Raw genomic sequence first — 18871 nt, 5'->3', positions numbered from 1 at the left:
TAATTAGAGGTAGTCTCACCTTTAAATCTCAGTTCTTGTGTTTTTATCTTTTTGTCTCACTATTCTACAGATGGCTTAGTTTTTAATAACTGAATATTTTGAGATTTTTTTTTCACATATTCTGTTGCTAACCTTTGTTCCTGTGTTCTACTCAGCTTGATAAGATCTTTTTTTGTGTCACACTTGCATCTTTACATGAAAATACTATTTGAAAATTCTAATCCATTATTCATACAGTGATATTTTAATGACAAACACAGTATGAAATGGCTTTAGCAGCTCCCTTAGTGGATGTTTCCTTAGTAGGGAAGAGAACTTTAAACATATCCAGTAATAAACATACAATGCACCTACAGAGTCGCATTAAACCCCTTCTGTTATACAACCACAGAGAACACAGAAGTCTTTATAACACAGTACCAGTTTATGACGTTATTGTTGGAACTTGGACTTACAGGACTGTGAAGCAATGTACTCCACTGTCATTATAAATGTGGGTTAATGTCATGAGGATGCAGCATTATTCTGATAAGGACTAGTTTCAAATAATTTCATTGTTGCTAAGAGAATAGCTTAACTGAAATTTGACAAGATAGCAGCACCTTTGTCTAACTTTACACAATGTGCAGTTGTTACATGTTATGGGATATGCCACTTTTTAAAAAACATCTCATCTTGTAATAAGCAAAAAATTGGACACATTTTGAAGGTAAATTCTACACAGATTTTATACCCTCAAATATACATGTTTTGTTTTCTTCTGAAATGAGAAGTCCTCCCACGATAATTTTTTTTCCAGTACCAGAAATTGGGAGAATGGGGATAAAATGCAAAGTGGGTTGCAGAGTCTCTGAAAGTAATGTTAAATAATTAAATAACACACAAAAGTGTTATTGTATTAATAGTATTTTGAGTCTCACATTTTCAGGCAAATGTTGCACTCCAAATGTTTATATTCCATTCATAAAAATCCATAATTGCGTATTTATTTTCAAATAAGAGGGATAACAGCTTACTATACTGCAAAAATCATGCAGTTATACTACGCCATATGTACACATACAGCCAAATTTAAGGTTTTAAATGTACACTACCAGTCAAAATTTTGGACACACTTTCTCATTCATTTGAGTGAGAAAGTGTGTTCAAACTTTTGAGTGGTAGTGTATATGAGCTGCAGGTTTTCAGACTGAAGGATCCCTCCCAAAATAATACCAAAACAGTGATGATTTACCGAGAAGCTTGTAGCTGTGACTTAGCAATGGTAACCACTATGCCATTCTGGTAAATAAATTACTTTACACTTTGTGTTGTTAGCTCAGTGCTCTGCATTACTTTGGTATAGGAGCTAATTTCACGTCTATTAAGCCAGATAACGATGCTGTCAACTGCAGACTTTCGGGTCATGGGAATAAATATTTAAAACCCACTAGTCTAGACAGTGTGAGATAGCACAGCACTCTCCTTCACATCGAGTCTCTCACTCTACTCACCCTCAGCTCTCTGGGAAGAGGTGTGGGTGTGGGTGTGTCAATGATGTCATCATCCAGGGCAGTGATGCGAAGGAAGTCGATATGTTTCGGTCTAGACGGATGAAAAAGTGACCTGCAGAGAGAGAGAGATTCCTCAACCTCCTGCTGCCAGATCTCCTCCTGCCTCTGCAGAGCCTCATCTGAAAGCAACAACAGTAGAATTCATGTTTTACATGATAGATAGATAGATAGATAGATAGATAGATAGATAGATAGATAGATAGATAGATAGATAGATAGATAGATAGATAGATAGATAGATAGATAGATAGACAGACAGACAGACAGACAGACAGACAGATAGATAGATAGATTTTAACTGTACAGCTGCATAAAAGAAGACATAGGCCACAAAATACAAGCATTTTTTAAGAGCGTCTTACTTACCTTGAAGGATTCTAGTTTCCAAAGGGAAAAAAAAAATTAATTCCTTCACTAACATTCTCTGACCAGTTCATTTAAAATCTATGAACCTTCAGATATGAGATGCTTTTATTATTCACAGATTTATTCTGAGTGGATGCAGATGAGGCAGCTAAGACTGCCGGTAAGGCATTACCATAAGATCATTACAGTCATTTATTTAAAAGTTAGTATAAATATCGCACGTGTCCATCTTCACCTGGTAGTCATACAACTGTTAAAAAAAAAGGAACTACTTTTGAACCAGTGGTAAATAATGTGTGTTAAGCTTTGGTGTCACCATGAGGCTATAAGGAGGAATTTCATCCAAGACAAAAAGCAAAGCCTCCCTGTTTTACCGTCCACTCTTCAAAAACACTACAAACCATCTGTAGTGATCAGTGTGAGATGAAACACTGATTCCCTGCAGGAAAATTACTATGCAAAATTTATTTTCTGGCAAATGAGGTAAATGAACTGTCAAAGTGAGTGAAGATTTGAAAAGAGGATTTGACAAGACTATCAAATTGATTAGGGTTCCTCTAATATGACTTCCTTCCATTCAGCACTGAACTTCTAGAGCTGCCACAAGTTGAAATCTTATCAGGGGATTTCCAAAACCAACAAAATGTATTGGCTGATGTCCAGTCTGGTCAAACTAAAGATGTTTTGTATGTACTTAAACATCTGGTCAAAGGGAGCTCAACCTTGAGAGACTAGACCAGGGGTGCAGGGTACATTCTGTCATGACAGACAGTCAAAATGTATGTAAAATATTGTAAGTAAACATAGTCAAAATAGCAGAATATGCTTTACTGTACTAAATCTGTGTGTCGTTTCAGATAAAAGTGCTAACAGAGATGCCTTGTGTAATGAGTTGGGTAACTGTCAGGCAACTGTTAAGGCTGATTAAAAGGCTTCTAGAAATGTGTTATCTGCCCCCAGTTTGACCACACTGAACAGAAAACTGGATTTCTGAGGATAACTCTCAGAAGACTCTGAATGTCTTTCTTCTTCTCCCTCTAATCATCGTCCTCTAAGGATTTGCTGTATTTCACAAAGCTCAGAGCATTAATCCTATTTGGACAGCCTGCGGTCCTGCTGCCCGGCCTGAGTGGGCTTTCATTTCCTGAGGGGTGAGAAAAAGACATCAGACTCATCTGAGTGAAAGCCAGATTCTGTTACTGCAAAGGCATTTATTAAAGTATTTCTATACACAAATGTGTCCCAGTTTTACATTTTTACTGCCCCGAACAAGTTAAAGTATTCTTTTTTTCCATAGCTTTCATGTAAAAGATGGATGTGAGTGCTGTGACATCATTCATTGGTTCTGAAGCCTCAAGTTTGGAATTTGGCAGTCACTATCTTTATCATTTGAAAACAGATGTAACAAGTGAGGAGCAGATCTGAGGACAGTCAATCTGGTGATAGATTAATAACCAGTTAAACACAGCCCTGAAACAAACCCTGCTCTATTGTTTATTTCCCTCTAAATGGAACCATAATTTACTAAATGAATATCATACTGTACTGATGGAGATCTAAAACTAGTAATTAAGACTAAATGCTTATAGTGAAACAGTGGGTAGCACGTTATGCTTTAACAAGTGCACTGCCGTTCAAAAGTTTGGGGTCACCTGGAAATGTACTTATTTTTGAAAGAAAAGCAGTTTTTTCAAAGAAGATAACATGAAATGAATCAGAAATACAGTCTACACATTGTTAATGTGGTAAATGACTATTCTAGTTGGAAACAGCTGATTTTTAATGGAATATCTACATAGAGGTACAGAGGAACATTTCCAGCAACCATCACTCCTGTGTTCTAATGCTACATTGTGTTAGCTAATGGTGTTGAAAGACTAATTGATAATTAGAAAACCCTTGTGCAATTATGTTAGCACATAAATAAAAGTGTGAGTTTTCATGGAACATATGAAATCCCTGGGTGACTCCAAATTTCTGAACGGTAGTTTATGTGCTCCTGTAAATGACAGAAAATGTAAGAAACTATTGTTTTACTATATATACTCCTATTACAGCGTAAGGCACTGTTGCTGCTGTGTGTGCTATTGGTATCTTAAACCCGTTTTTACTGTTAGATGTGAGAGGTTTTGTGCTTTTAAATGATGTATACTTTGATTCAGAATGGGCCAATGGTGGTGAGTGTTAAGTTAAAAAATTAAAGAATAAAAGGTAAATCCAAGCAAAGGGATGTTCCAGCACTGCCAGATTTTTCACATCAAAAGGTAAACCTTTTTAACATCTGTATTCCTCTTGAGTCATTATGTTTATGGGGGTTTTATAAAGAATTCGATGCACATAATCCTGCACAATGTCATTGTAAGTGACTCAAAATAAGAATGGCACACGTGATAAACAGGAATGAACTGATCCAGTGCAGTGTTCAATGGTTGAAATTTATCCACAAAGAAATGAGTGAATTCTCATCATAAGCCTCCCCTGGATAAAGTGAGCACAAATACACACATTTGTATAATCCATTCAGTCGACCTTTACGAAAACTTTAACCGTCACAGCTAAACACTAAACACCTGATCCAAGCCCTCACCCTAAACCTAAGTCTCACCTTTCAGAACAGTCAAAATATTCTCACTTTCCTCATGTGTCCTCACTCTCTAAATGCCAAAATGCAAATTGGTCCTCACAAAGACACACGCACACACACATTTTCTGTTCTTCAAACTGACATCTCAGGTCAGTGCAGATCCAGCACAACAAGGGTGTCCACATCAGGTGCTCACTGGTATCTCATGCCTGAGTAAACACACACACACACACACACACACACACACACACACACACACACACACACACACACACACACACACACTTGGATGTGCTGGTATGTTAAACCAGCAAGAGGTCATTATTTACAGACTACCACACATCCCTCAGGTCTGAGATGGGTGGCTATGTGAGTGTTCAATGACCCAGTGGAGACTACAGCAGACGAGCGCAAGCAGTCAGAGCATTGAAATCAGAGCTTTTTAATCAATGTGTAAATCTGACAGTCAGGACTCAGCATGTACCACCGCCAACACCATCTGCTCCTTCTCTGATGTTCGCTTTACTAACCAACCACTGAAAGTCAAAGTCATGCTGTTACACACATAAACACACACACACACACACACACACACACACACACACACACACACACACACACACACACACACACACACACACACATATACCATGCAACATTGGTATTTACAAGTTATTGTGTTCTACTTCATCCACTGTTTGCAGAATGAACATGAAACACATACAGTGTACAACAGAGGTCCTACAGTCCTGTGCAATATCCACTACCGTTCAAAAGTATGGGGTCATCCTGGCAATTTCATGTTTTCCATGAAAACTCACACTTTTATTCATGTGCTAACATAATTGCACAACGGTTTTCTAATCATCAGTTAGCTTTTCAACACCAACAGCTAACACAATGTAGCATTAGAACACAGGAATGATGGCTGTTGGAAATCATCCTCTGTATCCCTGCATAGATATTCCATTAAAAATCAGCTGTTTCCAGCTAGAATAGTCATTTAACACATTAACAATGTCTAGACTGTAGTTCTGATTCATTTAATGTGATCTTCATGGAAAATCTGCTTTTCTTTCAAAAATAAGGGCATTTCTAATTGACCCCAAACTTTTGAACAGTAGTGTATATAATTACATTTCTAAAACTCACTGCAATTACTGTTTACATTCCAATGTTTTGTACTTGTTAAACGTGCCAAAGGTTCATTCTGAATTTGGGAAACACTGTTTTAAGTACTCTGCACCTACTGTCTGGAACTCACTGCAGAACACGTTGAACCTAAAGGAACTCGTCACCCTTGGAACTCGGAAAAAACATACAAAATATTTTGTAGCAGCTATTTATCACACTTGTTGTAATGATGTAAATCCTTCATCCTGTTTCTTTTATCTGGCATGTATTTTATTTATTTCGCTGTGTGAGTTGGTATGTATGTTTTAATTGTTGCAGTTTTAATGCTTCTTCTGTCTTGGCCAAGCTTCCCTTGAAAAAGAGTTCATTGTATCTCTATGGGACCGACCTGGTTAAATAAAGGCTACATTTAAAAAAATAAATAAATAAAAGAATGTCTATGGATCTACCAAGCTGCTGGCTGACAAGATGACTCCCAGTCTACAGAAGCTTGGTTGAAGAGGAATAATCCTGCTTTATAAAGCAAAGCACAAATCAAACAAGAGTTTCTACAGAAGAGCAAAATATGGAAACTGTGACTTGTATAAGTACGTTTCTGGAGTTGAAGCCAGTAGAACACCTCTGAGGCATTTTAAGCAGAAAGGCAGGGCAACACAACCCCTCCAGTATAGATCAGCTGAAAAAAAACCCTCTGAAGAAGAGGCAGAACATTTCTGAGGAAATGTGTGTAACACTGGTAACCTCCTTGCTTAAGAGAGTTGAATTTGTCATCAAAGATAAAAGTGGATATATGAAGTATTTAAAAAAATAAAGATCTGAATCTCAGTAATGAAAGGTGAACTGATTTCTCTTGTGTTGAGTTCCTACAGTGCAGCCTGAATTTTCTTAAACTATTTAATTTTGCATAAGACCTGAGGATCCACTGTTCAACCTAGAAGTAAATGGAAAAGTACTTACAGGCAATACATTCTTACATTATAATCTGTGGCATTAACAAGACTGCATGTGCTTTGACTCCCCTCCCCAGTGTTTGCTGAACAATAACTTAATCCAATGGTAAAATTCAAGGTGAAGGACAGGCGTTTGTGTTGTGTATGAAAAAAGGTGAGATTATGGACTCCAAGTATGGCACAGGCAGCCAGAAGGAACGATTCCCAAACAAATGTCCCTCCACTGCTGAAGGTTGGCAAAAATGACTTAAAAAGTAATGTGTGCACACTTCTACAGTTTCAATCTGCATCATCACCATCTTCATGGTCATCTTCATTATCTCCAGCAGAGTTCTCAAACTCCCCTGTTTCTGAGTTCCACATATGTTATGTATGAGTATGTATGTGGGCCGTATTTGTGCATTAATTTATTGTTGTAGTTACATGCATTACTTGTAGTTGTTTCCCTTGATTTCAATGTCATTGGAGAAGCTCTGTGAATATAGAAGAGCGTGTTGGCTGTCTGGACTGCAGCTGTTAATGAGCTCAGTCTGACATTTGGATAGCATTATCTAAGAGCATAAAAAATAAATTCCACTACCAGGTGGGTCTTAAAATTTAATTGCTCGGGAAAGTGTTTTTTTGTTGTTTTTTTTCTAAGAACATTGTTCATCCTATGTAAGAAGTTAGTTATTGTGTGAGTATCAGTTGTAGCAAAGAATGTTGTATGCAGGTGCACTTTTTGAAACATCACAGTAAGAGCATCCTTAGATTCCTACTCTCCACTGCTTAGGCTTTGATTATGCTTATTGATTATGTTTTGCATTATCAGTACTGTTTTTGTTAGTTTTTTTCTTTAATTCCAGTAACATTTAAGAGAAAAACAGAAACCTCTGTTTACATTGTTAAAGTAAAGATTGACAAAAGGTGTTGTTTTGTTATTTCATCCCGAGTTATAGTTTCATGTGGGAAATGTGACTTCTTTATGACTTGCTTAGGTTACACCCTGTCTGTCACATGGCATTACACTGTAATACTAATGAAATGTTTTCTATTCATCTTTGTTGCACAATGTTCAACAGCCTTCTTAAAAATAATATTTGTATTATATTCATCTATAAATTACTGCTGTTATAGTTTAGAATTCCAACCTCAGTTTTTCTATACCCCTATTTGGACAACAGAAATTTGGGAAAAGATGATTATATTATCACAGTAGAATACCATCTGACAGGTTTGAAGTTGTTGTTTTGAGAGTATTAGAGGCATATTTACCTGAAGAAAACAGGTATTCTTCCTTCAGTTGTAGGCCCGCTGTATTCCTCTGATCATTTTCTCTTCTTCCATTGACTGTAGTGGTGCTCTCACAGCCTCCAGCCTCCAAACTAAATAATGCATCTTCTACTGAGTCAGTCCACACTCTGTGATACTCTGGGACATCTGCCTCCTGCTGTTCAGTCACCTTCAGATTGAATGTGAGCAGAGGTGACAGGATGGGAGACAGTCTCTCTAAGCTGCTGGATGTTCTTGAGGAAACATCCAGGACTGCAGACAGGGATGATGAGCGTGTAGGTGAGACTTCTCCATCTGCTGAAATAGACTGCAATAAGGGATTATTTAGCACAGCAGAGGGGAAATGAGAAGGATTCAGAGGACTTTTTGTCACGTGGCTCTGCTCACAAAATGACTTCTTAATTTCTGTGCAGGCTTCATTCTCTTTTGTTGCTGTCTCCATCCTCAGGGCCTGCTGCAGACTCTGGCTCAGAGCTTCACCCAGAGCATGGAGCTCCTCCAATAGCAGCTGCTTGTCTTTATTAGATTCCCTGTCCTGGTCCTCCAGCCAGGACTGAGTACTGAGTTCATCCTGGCATTTTTGCTGTAGAACATGAAGTTGCTGCAAAGCCCCCGATGAAACATCCTCCCCTGCACATCTATCTGGGACAAACTGAGGTCCATCTTCTCTGTCGCTATGTTCTTTGATCCAATCTGCACTGGTGAGACTCACCTGGCGTATGATCCCCTCCACCTCCTCAATCCTGCCCGTGACTCTTTGTGCTGCAGTCCTCCTTCCCAGCTCCTCAAACCTCTGCTGAGATGGCTTTGTCTCTACATTTTCTGCATTCTTTTCTTCAGGTTTCTGACTTACAGTCTTAGTACTCTTTGCCTCAACATTAGTATGAGAGATAAATGTGGAGTATATCTCATTGTCATATTCAGAAATGTCAGTGTCTGAGTCAGCAGGATCATCGTCTTCCTTTACAGATGAATCCTTTCTGGGAGAGAAAGGACCATTATTGCTGTACAATTTAGAAAAACTTGCAGACGAAGCATCAGGTAGCTTAACTTTCCAGGCTGACTTAAACTCCTGTGTTGAAGCACTTTTATCTTCTCTTTCTCTCCCGATTGCTCTCTTTCTTCTGGCTGCAGGAGTGCAGATGATCGGCCTCTCTTCCTCAAAATCCCATTTCCCAAAGGAAGGAGAACCTGTCATCTGGAGCTTCGTCAGTTTCCTTGCTTTTAGAGGCACCCGTGGAGTCCTGGGTGTCATCTTGAGATCACGATGAAGGTTGTCGGTGTAAACTAGCCCCTCTGCTCTTCTTCTCCGCTTCCGAGGAATCTGGATTCTGTGGGATTTTGATAAAGCATCCCAACTCTCTGCATAACTATGGCAGTTAAGTTTTGTGCCCTGTTGGTTGCCCATCCTCATGAAAGCGTGGCACTCCGAACACAACTGTAACAACTCAGTCAGCCAGCGGATCTCAGATGAGTCGTCTAAAGCTTGGAGGGTTTCTTTAAAGGCCTTAAGGCCAAATTTGTCTGCTTGACTCTGGTTCATTACTTCAGCTGGACCCTCCTCCTCGTGCTCAGAGGTTAGTCTTTGATGGCAGCTGAGAGAGGCTTTAGAGGGGAAACATGGGCCCCTGCAGAGGGAGAGGAGAGGACTCATACAGCACCTCTCGCTAATGGGCCTGTAGAGGTGTATGTCTGTATGAGTGCTCTCCATGATGTTATTTGGTTACCACAGACAAAGCACTGATGGCATCTTCGTGGAAATCTCAGTCATCACCGGCCAACCAACATCAGACCTGCCATAGAAAGATAAAACATCTATTTTACACCTGTTAAAATTAGCTGATGTACTTCTATTTACTTCCAGGTAGTTAAATTACATTTTTATTAAAATAAACAAATGTGAGGGTTGTTTTAGAATACTGAATGATTCCACGAAACATTTTCACCCAGTGCCAAAGTGGAGCTGCAAGAGTTAGTCAGTGCACACAGAAGTTATTTTCATGCAGAAATGACAGAAATTCACTGGCTTTAGTTGCTCCAGTGTGAGTATTTGCTGGTTTCCTAGCCTGTGATTGTTTAATGTACATATTCGGGGTTTTAGCCTGTTGCATTTACAGAACTATGAGTTATATTTAATCTTACATATTTTCCCACACATTTTTGTGACATTTAATAATAATTATTAATAAAATACCTGGTTCCATACATACGTTTATATATATATATATATATATATATATATATATATATATATATATATATATAAAAACATTATTTTCCAAGATCATTAGTTCACAGAGGAAATCAAAAAAATAAGCATACTGTTACTTCATACTTCATTTAACTTCTGTTTGTTTGCTTAGACCTTAAACCATACAGCTGGTCCACAAAGACAAGTTTTTAAAGATAAATATCAAATTAATGTTCACAGTCTTTTAAGATCGTGGCACATATGAAACAAATAACAAAACAAACATGATTTCAAACACTGACTTACTTGTTGCACCCTCCACACAGCAGCAGGTCCTCCTTTGTTGAGTCACTCAAGTGCCAGAAGACTGTTTCCTGCCCACTGTACAGGTTTCAGCCAATCACTGCTGTCAGCTGGAAATTCAAACAGCTCCTATTGGCTCATCTGTTAAAACGCAGTCCCACTAATCCCCTGAGGGCTGACAGTTACTGAGAGGGGCAAATTAACAATTTAACAGATGGCAGGCTCGGCAAGGATTTGGATTTATCGTCTTAATCTTGCTGACTTCAGTCTATACCTGAATAAACACTGAATGGGCTCCATTGTTTCTTCATTTGAGTTTTCCTGTTTGAACTTTTTCTTTTAACAGTAGCAGATTAAAACTTAAAAGGTTTTAATGTTTCACTTAGTGGGTCTCACAATAATACAATGTACAAACATTCGATGACAAGTAAAAGTAAAACATCCAAAGAAAAAGGGGTCATTAAGCAGCCGAACTGGTTCTACTGACAATAAATGCATATATATTTATGATACTGTATTATTTTTTAAAGATTGATTAGTATTAAAACAGCATTTTCACATTGTAGCTGTTGGAGTTAAATTTACCAAATTCATATTGTGTTGGTTCATTTAATATATAACATACATCGAGGATTGATCATTTACTGGCCTACTCAACTGTCGGATCAGATTTTGCTTTTTTGTTTGTTTGTTTTGTTTGATCTGCAAAATCTTTGCATAATAACATATAAATAATGACTATTCCAAATTTTTCCCTTTGTTTTAGTGCAAAAAAGTACATTCTGAAAATGTTCACATTTAAGAAACTGTCTTTTTACAAAACATTATGAGTAACCTGAAGTTTCTTAAGAAAAATAAGTGCAATTTCAACAATATTATGTCTCAGTTTATCATTAGTACATTACAACACAGTGTATCTACAAAGGCACAAACAATTAACTGAACAATATAATATTTAACTTCATGATCAAAACAGCTTGTCAGGATCTAGAAATTATTTCAAATGTACAGTTTTACAAATTTACATTTGTCAGTTAATATCTTCTCTATAATTTTTACACTTTACAAAGTCGTCCCAAGGGCCGGATTGGACCCTCTGGCGGGTCGCTTTTGGCCCATGGGCCGTATGTTTGACATCCCTGTTCCAGAGCAATCTGATTGGCTACACGTCACCGGTGGCAGCCTATCAACAGTGAAGGACAAAGGTTACAGAGTTCTTTTTTCACTAAGCACATGAAGAACATAAGTAAACAAAGTATTTTCAAAAAAGTTAGTTGGTGTTTTCCTAAATTTTGACACCGGCAATTTCATTTTCACTGCAAATATATATTGGTTCCAAATATCAGTTATCCATCTAATTGATCACTAATAATCAGTATTGATATCAGTCCTGGAAAATCTTATCAGTTGACCCCTACAATACATTATACTGTTTAACTGATCACCTTTGTTTTATGTAAAGTCCTTACTGAACAGTGCTTAGCTCCATTTCACCACTGTCTGAGCAAACTTTGAGGAAAACTGCTGCGTCTGCGTGACTTGGCATGGCTGCGATCATATGTTATCTCTGTGTTAACCTGGATCATGGAAGTGACATCTGCCCTGCAGTGGTCTACTAACCACAGACTGTATGTAGGTCAGCTGAGCACCTCGCTGTGCAGCACACCGGTCAGTACGTGCACGAGGCTAATCTGACGACTGGCCAGCTGTCAGTGTGATGGATTACAGGCATTTAAAGGAAACAAACAGCTGTTAGTGTCACTGAAACCACAACAATGACGCCTTTACTGACAACTTGATTTAAATCTCCACGTGGTAACATGGTTACATATTAATAATGTATATTAAAGACAGTGAAAGTGGTCAGTTCTGGTTATAGGTTCATGCAGGCAAGATTCATTTCAATTCAATTCATTTTACCTTAAGTTTACTTTACCTAGTAAATGACCCAGCAAGGTAAAAACCTGAGAATATTACATATTTAGAGAAATTCATCAAATCAAAGTGACTCTCTCTGAGCAGCTCTTTGGTGAAAGCGAGAAGAAAAACTGTCTTTAAACAGGAAGAACCCTCTGGCAGAACCAGGCTCAGGGATACCCTTTACCTCGTAATATTATTTTTCCTTAATAGTCTTACTATCTGTATTATCACTGTTCAAGTGCAATATTTCTAGTGCAACACATTGGTTTACTTTTACTTTCAGTTCATGTATTGTTAATCTGCTTCTTGCTATTAGTCTACAGTTTACATTTTGTACTAGTGTTATTTTATTTTATTTATTTTCATATTTTATTTTATTTATTTATTTATTTATTTTAGGCACTATTCCTTGGCATCCACTTATCCACTTCACACACTTAGACACTTCACACAAACACTTCGACACTTTGCATTTTGTACTTGGTATTTTTTTTATTTCTATTTTACTACTAACCTCTGTGTAATTGTATATATTCCACTAACCTTTGTTTATTGTATTGTATTCTGGCAAAACAATTTCCTCTGGGATAAATAAAGTTGATTTTATCTTATTATGGGCTACATCTTGAACTACACAAAACAGCGGATGGTCCTGATAAAGCAACAAAAATGAACACTAAATGAGCCACGAAGTGCTCATGTTTCTTCTCCAAATAGACTGAGACACAGATACACAGGTTAACAGCAGTGTAACAGACACTGAACTGAGCTACAAATCTGATGTATTATAAGTTGTTATAAAAAAAATATGAAAATGTATGAACACGGATACAAAAATTGTGTTAAGAGTGACTGAACGCCAAAGAGACTGACTTTTTGTACAAACACTGGCTCACATGGTTGAAGATTTGTAGCAACCAATCGTGTAATAACGACCAGTAATATGATATCTGCCAAAAATGTAATAATTTTGGCCATTTTAAAAGTAACAAAGCCAACAATGTAATAACCTGTCGATAATGTAATAAAGTTTTTGAGCCAGTAAAGCAATAACATTTTGCCCATAATCAAATAAGTGATTACAATATGGGCTGGTTATTATGCTAATGGCCTAGCATTAAAACATCTTTTGAAAATGAGTCATCTGCAATCGATGATGTAATAATACATAAATAGCACTGCATTTCTTCTCTTATATGTAAGAGAAACACTCGCAGAGAAGATCACTCTTCCATTGGTATTATGAAGCTCTGCAAGGCTGCTGGAGCAACAGTGGTCTACGTTTACACAGAAAACAGTTATTTGGTGAGGACAGCTGATGTGTGAAAGCTTGGATTCTTCTCAGCAATGTAGCTTTTGGGCAGTACAAAGTTAAAGACATTTACTGGAGAAAGTAATGTCAATCCATCCATCCATTATCTATACACCGCTTAATCCTCACTAGGGTCGTGGGGGGGCTGGAGTCTATCCCAGCTGACTCGGGCGAAGGCAGGGGACACCCTAGACAGGTCGCCAGTCTGTCGCAGGAGTAATGTCAATTACAAGCATAATTAAGGAGAGTGATAGCTACATAGGATGCATCCTTGATGAATGAATATGATGACTATGCCATCCACAATCCCTATTTTTGATGAGCAAACTGCACAAAAATTGCAAAAAAAATATTAAGCCCTTTTAATGTGTTATTACATTATTGGGTGGAGTTATTACATTTTCAAAAGATTTAAAAAAAATAGAATGCTACGTCATTAATGTAATAACCAACCAATAATGTAATAACTTATCACATTATTTGGCAAGTTATTAAATTATTGGCTTTACATTCAAAATGGCCAAATTTATTAAAATATTGGCTTTTATTATGTTACTGGTTGCTCAAAGGTTAAACAACTATAAGGTTGTGTCAAAAATACAGTGAGAAAAATTCCCTCTGCATTTACATAGAACCTAGTCAGGTCATAAACTGCTAAATGCCATGTACACTGTTTCACTGTAAAATTCACTAGATATCCACTAGATGTCAGACATGTCCTTGAAGCAAACATGATGGGCTCACCCAGGCACTTTCATCTTTTCCATGAAGACTCAAACTTTTATTCATGTGCTAGCCTACCTTTAAAAAAAGATCTTAAAGACGAAACAATGCTCTCTACATATCATTAGCGCCATTTTAACATTTTACAAATAATTCAGCTTACATCCATGGCGCTAGTGAGGCTTGGTAGGTGAAAATTAATTCTTTCTCAGCCACACATTTTTTTCCCCCCTGATTACACATGACATTTATAGTGATGCAATCTTAGACTTGAAATTAGAATTTTATAGTGCAATAAAAACATGTAGTTGTGGATTTAATGGCAAACTGATCTAAAAACAGCATGCATCTGTGTTTCTGTGTTTCTCATTAGTTGGTAGACGAGTGAACAAAGCAAGTAAGCATGCAAGTGGGCAGGATAGGGTGGCATGTGTAAAGGAAGACACTAAGTTTGCCTAATATGCAAAAAGCCAACAAACAACAAGACAAAAGCATCGTCAAGGTATAGGAGTAAGTTCACAAGACTGACAAGGAGGAGATGAAAATGTGTCTCTTAAAAATGACAGCTGCTCGCAGTGTTTGGACACAAGCATTCAGTGTCAGGGCTGTGAGTGTGAGTGGGTGAGGGAGGGAGAGTGAGGGAGGGTGAGGGAGGGTGAGGGACTGCCAGTCAGGAGCAGCATGCGTCATTGTCAGACAGGGAGTTGTTAAACTGCTGAATCGATTGGCAAAAGGAGGTTTTCACTTTAACCTCGGACATTTCAGAAGTAGTACCATCATTCTCCTCATCATCGGCAGCAGAGCGGCAGCATCCTCAGCACCGGGAGCTCATCGTCCCCTGATGCCCGGATCCCTCCGTCTCTGCTCCGCACTGCTGCTGCTGCTGCTGCTGCTGGCGTCGGAGCGCAGGGAGGAGGAGGAGGAGGGAGGAGGGAGGAGGGAGGGTGGAAGGGGGGGGAGTCAGGGGAGGAGAGGAGAGGAGGGGGGGGGGGGGGGCTCGGCCGGGCTGCCCTATATGGCTGTGGATGAGCTCTCTGCTAATATCGGCTTGAGAGGCACAGCATCGCGTTTCTGCCGGCAGTCAGTGGTGGCTTCCAGAGTCTGAGCAGGCTCCTTCACAGCCATGGCTGAGGGCGGAGAAGGGGAAGATGAGATCCAGTTCTTGAGAACTGTAAGTAAAGACCGTTTCATCGGCACAAAGAGCCGTTCCTTATTTCCTAATTAACGCTTTGAGATGCCGCAGGCAGCTCGTCAATTGCCGCCCAGCCAAGTTGGATTATTGTGGAAGTTTTTCAGAAATGTTCTGCTTTTGCATGACTGCTGATGGTGAAGTTGCCGCAGGTTGCAAAGGCTGCACCTTCGCACCTGTCGACTGGACTCCTGGTGGAGAGAATTTCAATGAGACTTCCGTCTGCAGGTGCAAGGGCAAAAAATCTGGTCATTTCACAGCCTGGACGCTCTCTGATCTCGCTCAGTGTGCACAATCATTTATCCTTTCACTTGCTCATGGCTGGATTCTTTTCCTCTGGGAGAAGAGTTTCAATAAGTTGTGCTCACACACACAGCACCCTGTGCAGTGACTATTTTAGTTGTTTGACGCAGGTTGCTTATGGTTCTACACAGCAGCTCTCCTGGTAAATGATATGACAGCTTGCGTGTTGGGGTGGAGGGAAGATCTGTCCGCATCTTCTACTGTGCAGCCTCATGAATGTGTGTGGTGTTGCATGCAGAGCAATAAGACTGGACAACGACATGCACAGCAGGACTTCTACCTGCTCTGTGGTACACATGACACTTTATCACCCTGAGACACATATGAGCAGACTGTGTTGATTTCAGTTCTGGGGAGAGACTGTGGTTGTGTACCTTTTGGTAGTATATTCTAATTGGAATCATTTCAAATGTTACCGAAAAAAATATCTGTGTGGGCACTTCGGAGCCTCTGGATTTCTGAAACGCAACTTTCCCTATGCCAAACCAGTTTGTTTGTACACTGAAGCCCAGTCTGTTCCTGTGTAATTGGGAAATTTAGTGAGATTTAGTGCCATGAATGCAGCAAACAACCCTTATTTGACATACGTTACCAGTTTCTACTAAAATGTGGGTTTACAGTACAGTATTTTTTAGCAGGTGACAGATATGTTTTCATGGCTGATGCCAGTTTTGTATTAATCAAGACGACCAGGATCTCATATTTGGAGCCAGTATACAGTAAAGCCTGCAGTATGAAAACATTGTTGTCCAAATTTAGAATAAAACATACTTGAAATGCTTTTGCTTATTCATGTTTTGCATATGCTTCATAAAAAGAGAATTAATCTAAATTTAACTTTTAGTGTTGATATGCCAGTACTCAAGACACATAACCAATGATAGTGTTTTATGGGGAAGCAGTTTTTAAAAACCTGATACCGTTAATTTAAAAAATGCTCAATATTGAATTCGATGTTGACCAAGCCGATAATCAGTCGACTTCTAGTATTTTGTTAAAGCAGTTAGGAATCTCCAGTCTTTTGCATATGAGATGAAAACCTATAATTTGGAACTTGAGTGGTGAAGTTCATCACAGTTTACTTAATGTCAACATCGTTTGAAATCAAAGTTTTAGCATGATTTGCAGATGTATTCTACACTTAAGCTGCATCACCAGAATAAAAGAGTATTCCCAAAAATATTAACAAACGCTTGCTAACTGTGAAGATTACATAAGTCTGTAGAGTGTGCTATTACATGCTCATTTCATATCTAAATGAATGGAAACCAATTGCCTGAACCATTGTAAACACTTTTATAATGTTTGTTATCTCATTAGACCCATCAATTCCATCCAGCTCCACGCAGCTGAGAATCAAGCTGACACTGAGCTAACTTACATGACGTCAGTAGGGTTATTTCCTCAGACTTCTTCCACATCCACAGAGGTCTAAATTCTACCCCTATTCTCTCAGGCTGTCTCATGATCTTTCTACAATTGGTAAAATGATCCCTAAACATGCTGGCGTAGTCTTTTAAGTCACATTCAATGAAGAGACAATCTCTCTGTTTTGGTTTTCCACTGACACCCATTTGGTTCATGACTTTGGGATGCTGATGTATACATTATTGTTAATCCGTATGAAAGCCCCTCAAGGCTTGGCTGGTTGTTAGTGGCAGACGGGAGCTTGTACTTAACAGCGCCTACTATTTGTAATGCCAGTGATATGCTGACCCATGCCTCTCAAATTCTACTGTCACAATGGCATCCTGGTTATCTGATGACAACAGCGATTTGAGAGGGGGGCTTCCCTTGAGGTCCACAGCCTTGTTATCAAACCTCCATGGTGAGAGAAACGTGCCCTCACAGGAAGCCCTAAAAAAAGAGTGCTAATTGACACACACTACATTACAACTGTTGGACATTTTGGGATAAGCTTATGCACAAGTGGCAGGCCCTTTCTAAAGATTGCAGTCAAAGTTGTTGATTTCATGACATTTTTGTTTCTGTTTTGGAAGGAAAGTTGTTGCAGGACAAATGTCGTGCACTCTGGAGCTATTGCGTGTTTTCTGAAGAAAATTGTAAGCAGATTTCACATGGTCAAAAGTGCAAAGAATGCAGCATTTGCATTGATACTGTCAGGTGGTGACAGAGGTCCAAACGTTGTGGTTCAGTTTCAACATGGGCACTCTTCGCTTGCTGTTGATGTGTAACGTTGGGAAAGCTGGCAGTGATGAGAGCCTCTCTGTCCAAGGTGAAGACAGCAATCCCTTCTGTAACTTTATATTCCTACACTGAAGCTCACTCTCTGTTTGATAAAGGGAAATAAAAGACTTCATGTGGTGAAATATACAGTACTTCAAAATCATGTGGTCAGGAATGAGTTGCTTTGGACAGTTCATTTAATTTGGAACTAAATCAACACTCATGGTATGATGTCAACCAGCTCATGATTTGGGTGAAATATATGCTTGTTTGTTCAGTGCACATACAAAGAGTAAGTAAATTTATCGTCAGGTCATAATCAGTTGGGAGCTTCAGCTTGTATTTCACAGGGCGATGGAAATGACAACAACATTGTTTTGGCTTCTGACTTGCATTGAGACATAGTTACTAACAACAAATATATGAACAAGTGTTTTTGCTGGTCAATGTGTTTTAGAATGAAATAGTCTAATGTTACCATTTTGTTTCTCGCCAAGGAACGTGGCGGAGTTATGTGACAATCGGCGTACGTTTGTCTGTCTGTTTGTCTGTCTGTTCGCAACATAACTCAAAAATGGATTTATTGGATTTGGATGAAATTTTCCAGGAAGGTCAGAAATGACACAAGGACCAAGTGATTAGATTTTGGCAATGATGCAGCTTATAGTCTGCATCCACGGGTTTGTTAAAGATTCCTGTATCATTGCGACATAGCGGCGATGTAACTATGACAACAAGTGAACACTACATCAGCTGCCTGCTGACGATCACGTGATTGCGATCCTACTATAAATCGACTGCTGCCAACGTATCGGGACTTATCTGTCGGAAATCATACAACGACTGAGCAGCCTTGGCCAAGTATTGCGCTTTTGGAGTGCTTT

The 18871-nt window shown here is 38.8% G+C and overlaps 2 protein-coding genes across 5 annotated transcripts in view; one reads left to right on the top strand and one right to left on the bottom strand.

Moving 5' to 3' along the window:
- The window catches only part of fmn1 (formin 1), a 39038-nt gene extending 28646 nt beyond the window's left edge, over positions 1-10392 (bottom strand). Inside the window, exons 1-3 of the mRNA XM_035953147.2 lie at positions 10357-10392; positions 7842-9652; positions 1494-1672 (exon numbers count right to left, since the gene is read on the bottom strand). Of these exons, the coding sequence (XP_035809040.2) occupies positions 1494-1672; positions 7842-9570 (1908 nt within the window). The 5' untranslated portion in view covers positions 9571-9652; positions 10357-10392. The remainder of the gene's footprint in view (positions 1-1493; positions 1673-7841; positions 9653-10356) is intronic.
- A 4932-nt stretch (positions 10393-15324) lies between these two features.
- The window catches only part of ryr3 (ryanodine receptor 3), a 121347-nt gene continuing 117800 nt past the window's right edge, over positions 15325-18871 (top strand). For all 4 annotated transcript variants that reach the window (XM_023280941.3, XM_023280939.3, XM_035953146.2 and 1 more), the window contains exon 1: positions 15325-15479. In XM_023280941.3, the coding sequence (XP_023136709.2) occupies positions 15432-15479 (48 nt within the window). In that variant the 5' untranslated portion in view covers positions 15325-15431. The remainder of the gene's footprint in view (positions 15480-18871) is intronic.

The sequence above is a fragment of the Amphiprion ocellaris genome, chromosome 12, assembly GCF_022539595.1.
Source record: "Amphiprion ocellaris isolate individual 3 ecotype Okinawa chromosome 12, ASM2253959v1, whole genome shotgun sequence".
In the NCBI taxonomy this organism is placed as follows: domain Eukaryota; kingdom Metazoa; phylum Chordata; class Actinopteri; family Pomacentridae; genus Amphiprion; species Amphiprion ocellaris.
This window is presented reverse-complemented; position numbering and strand designations above follow the sequence as displayed.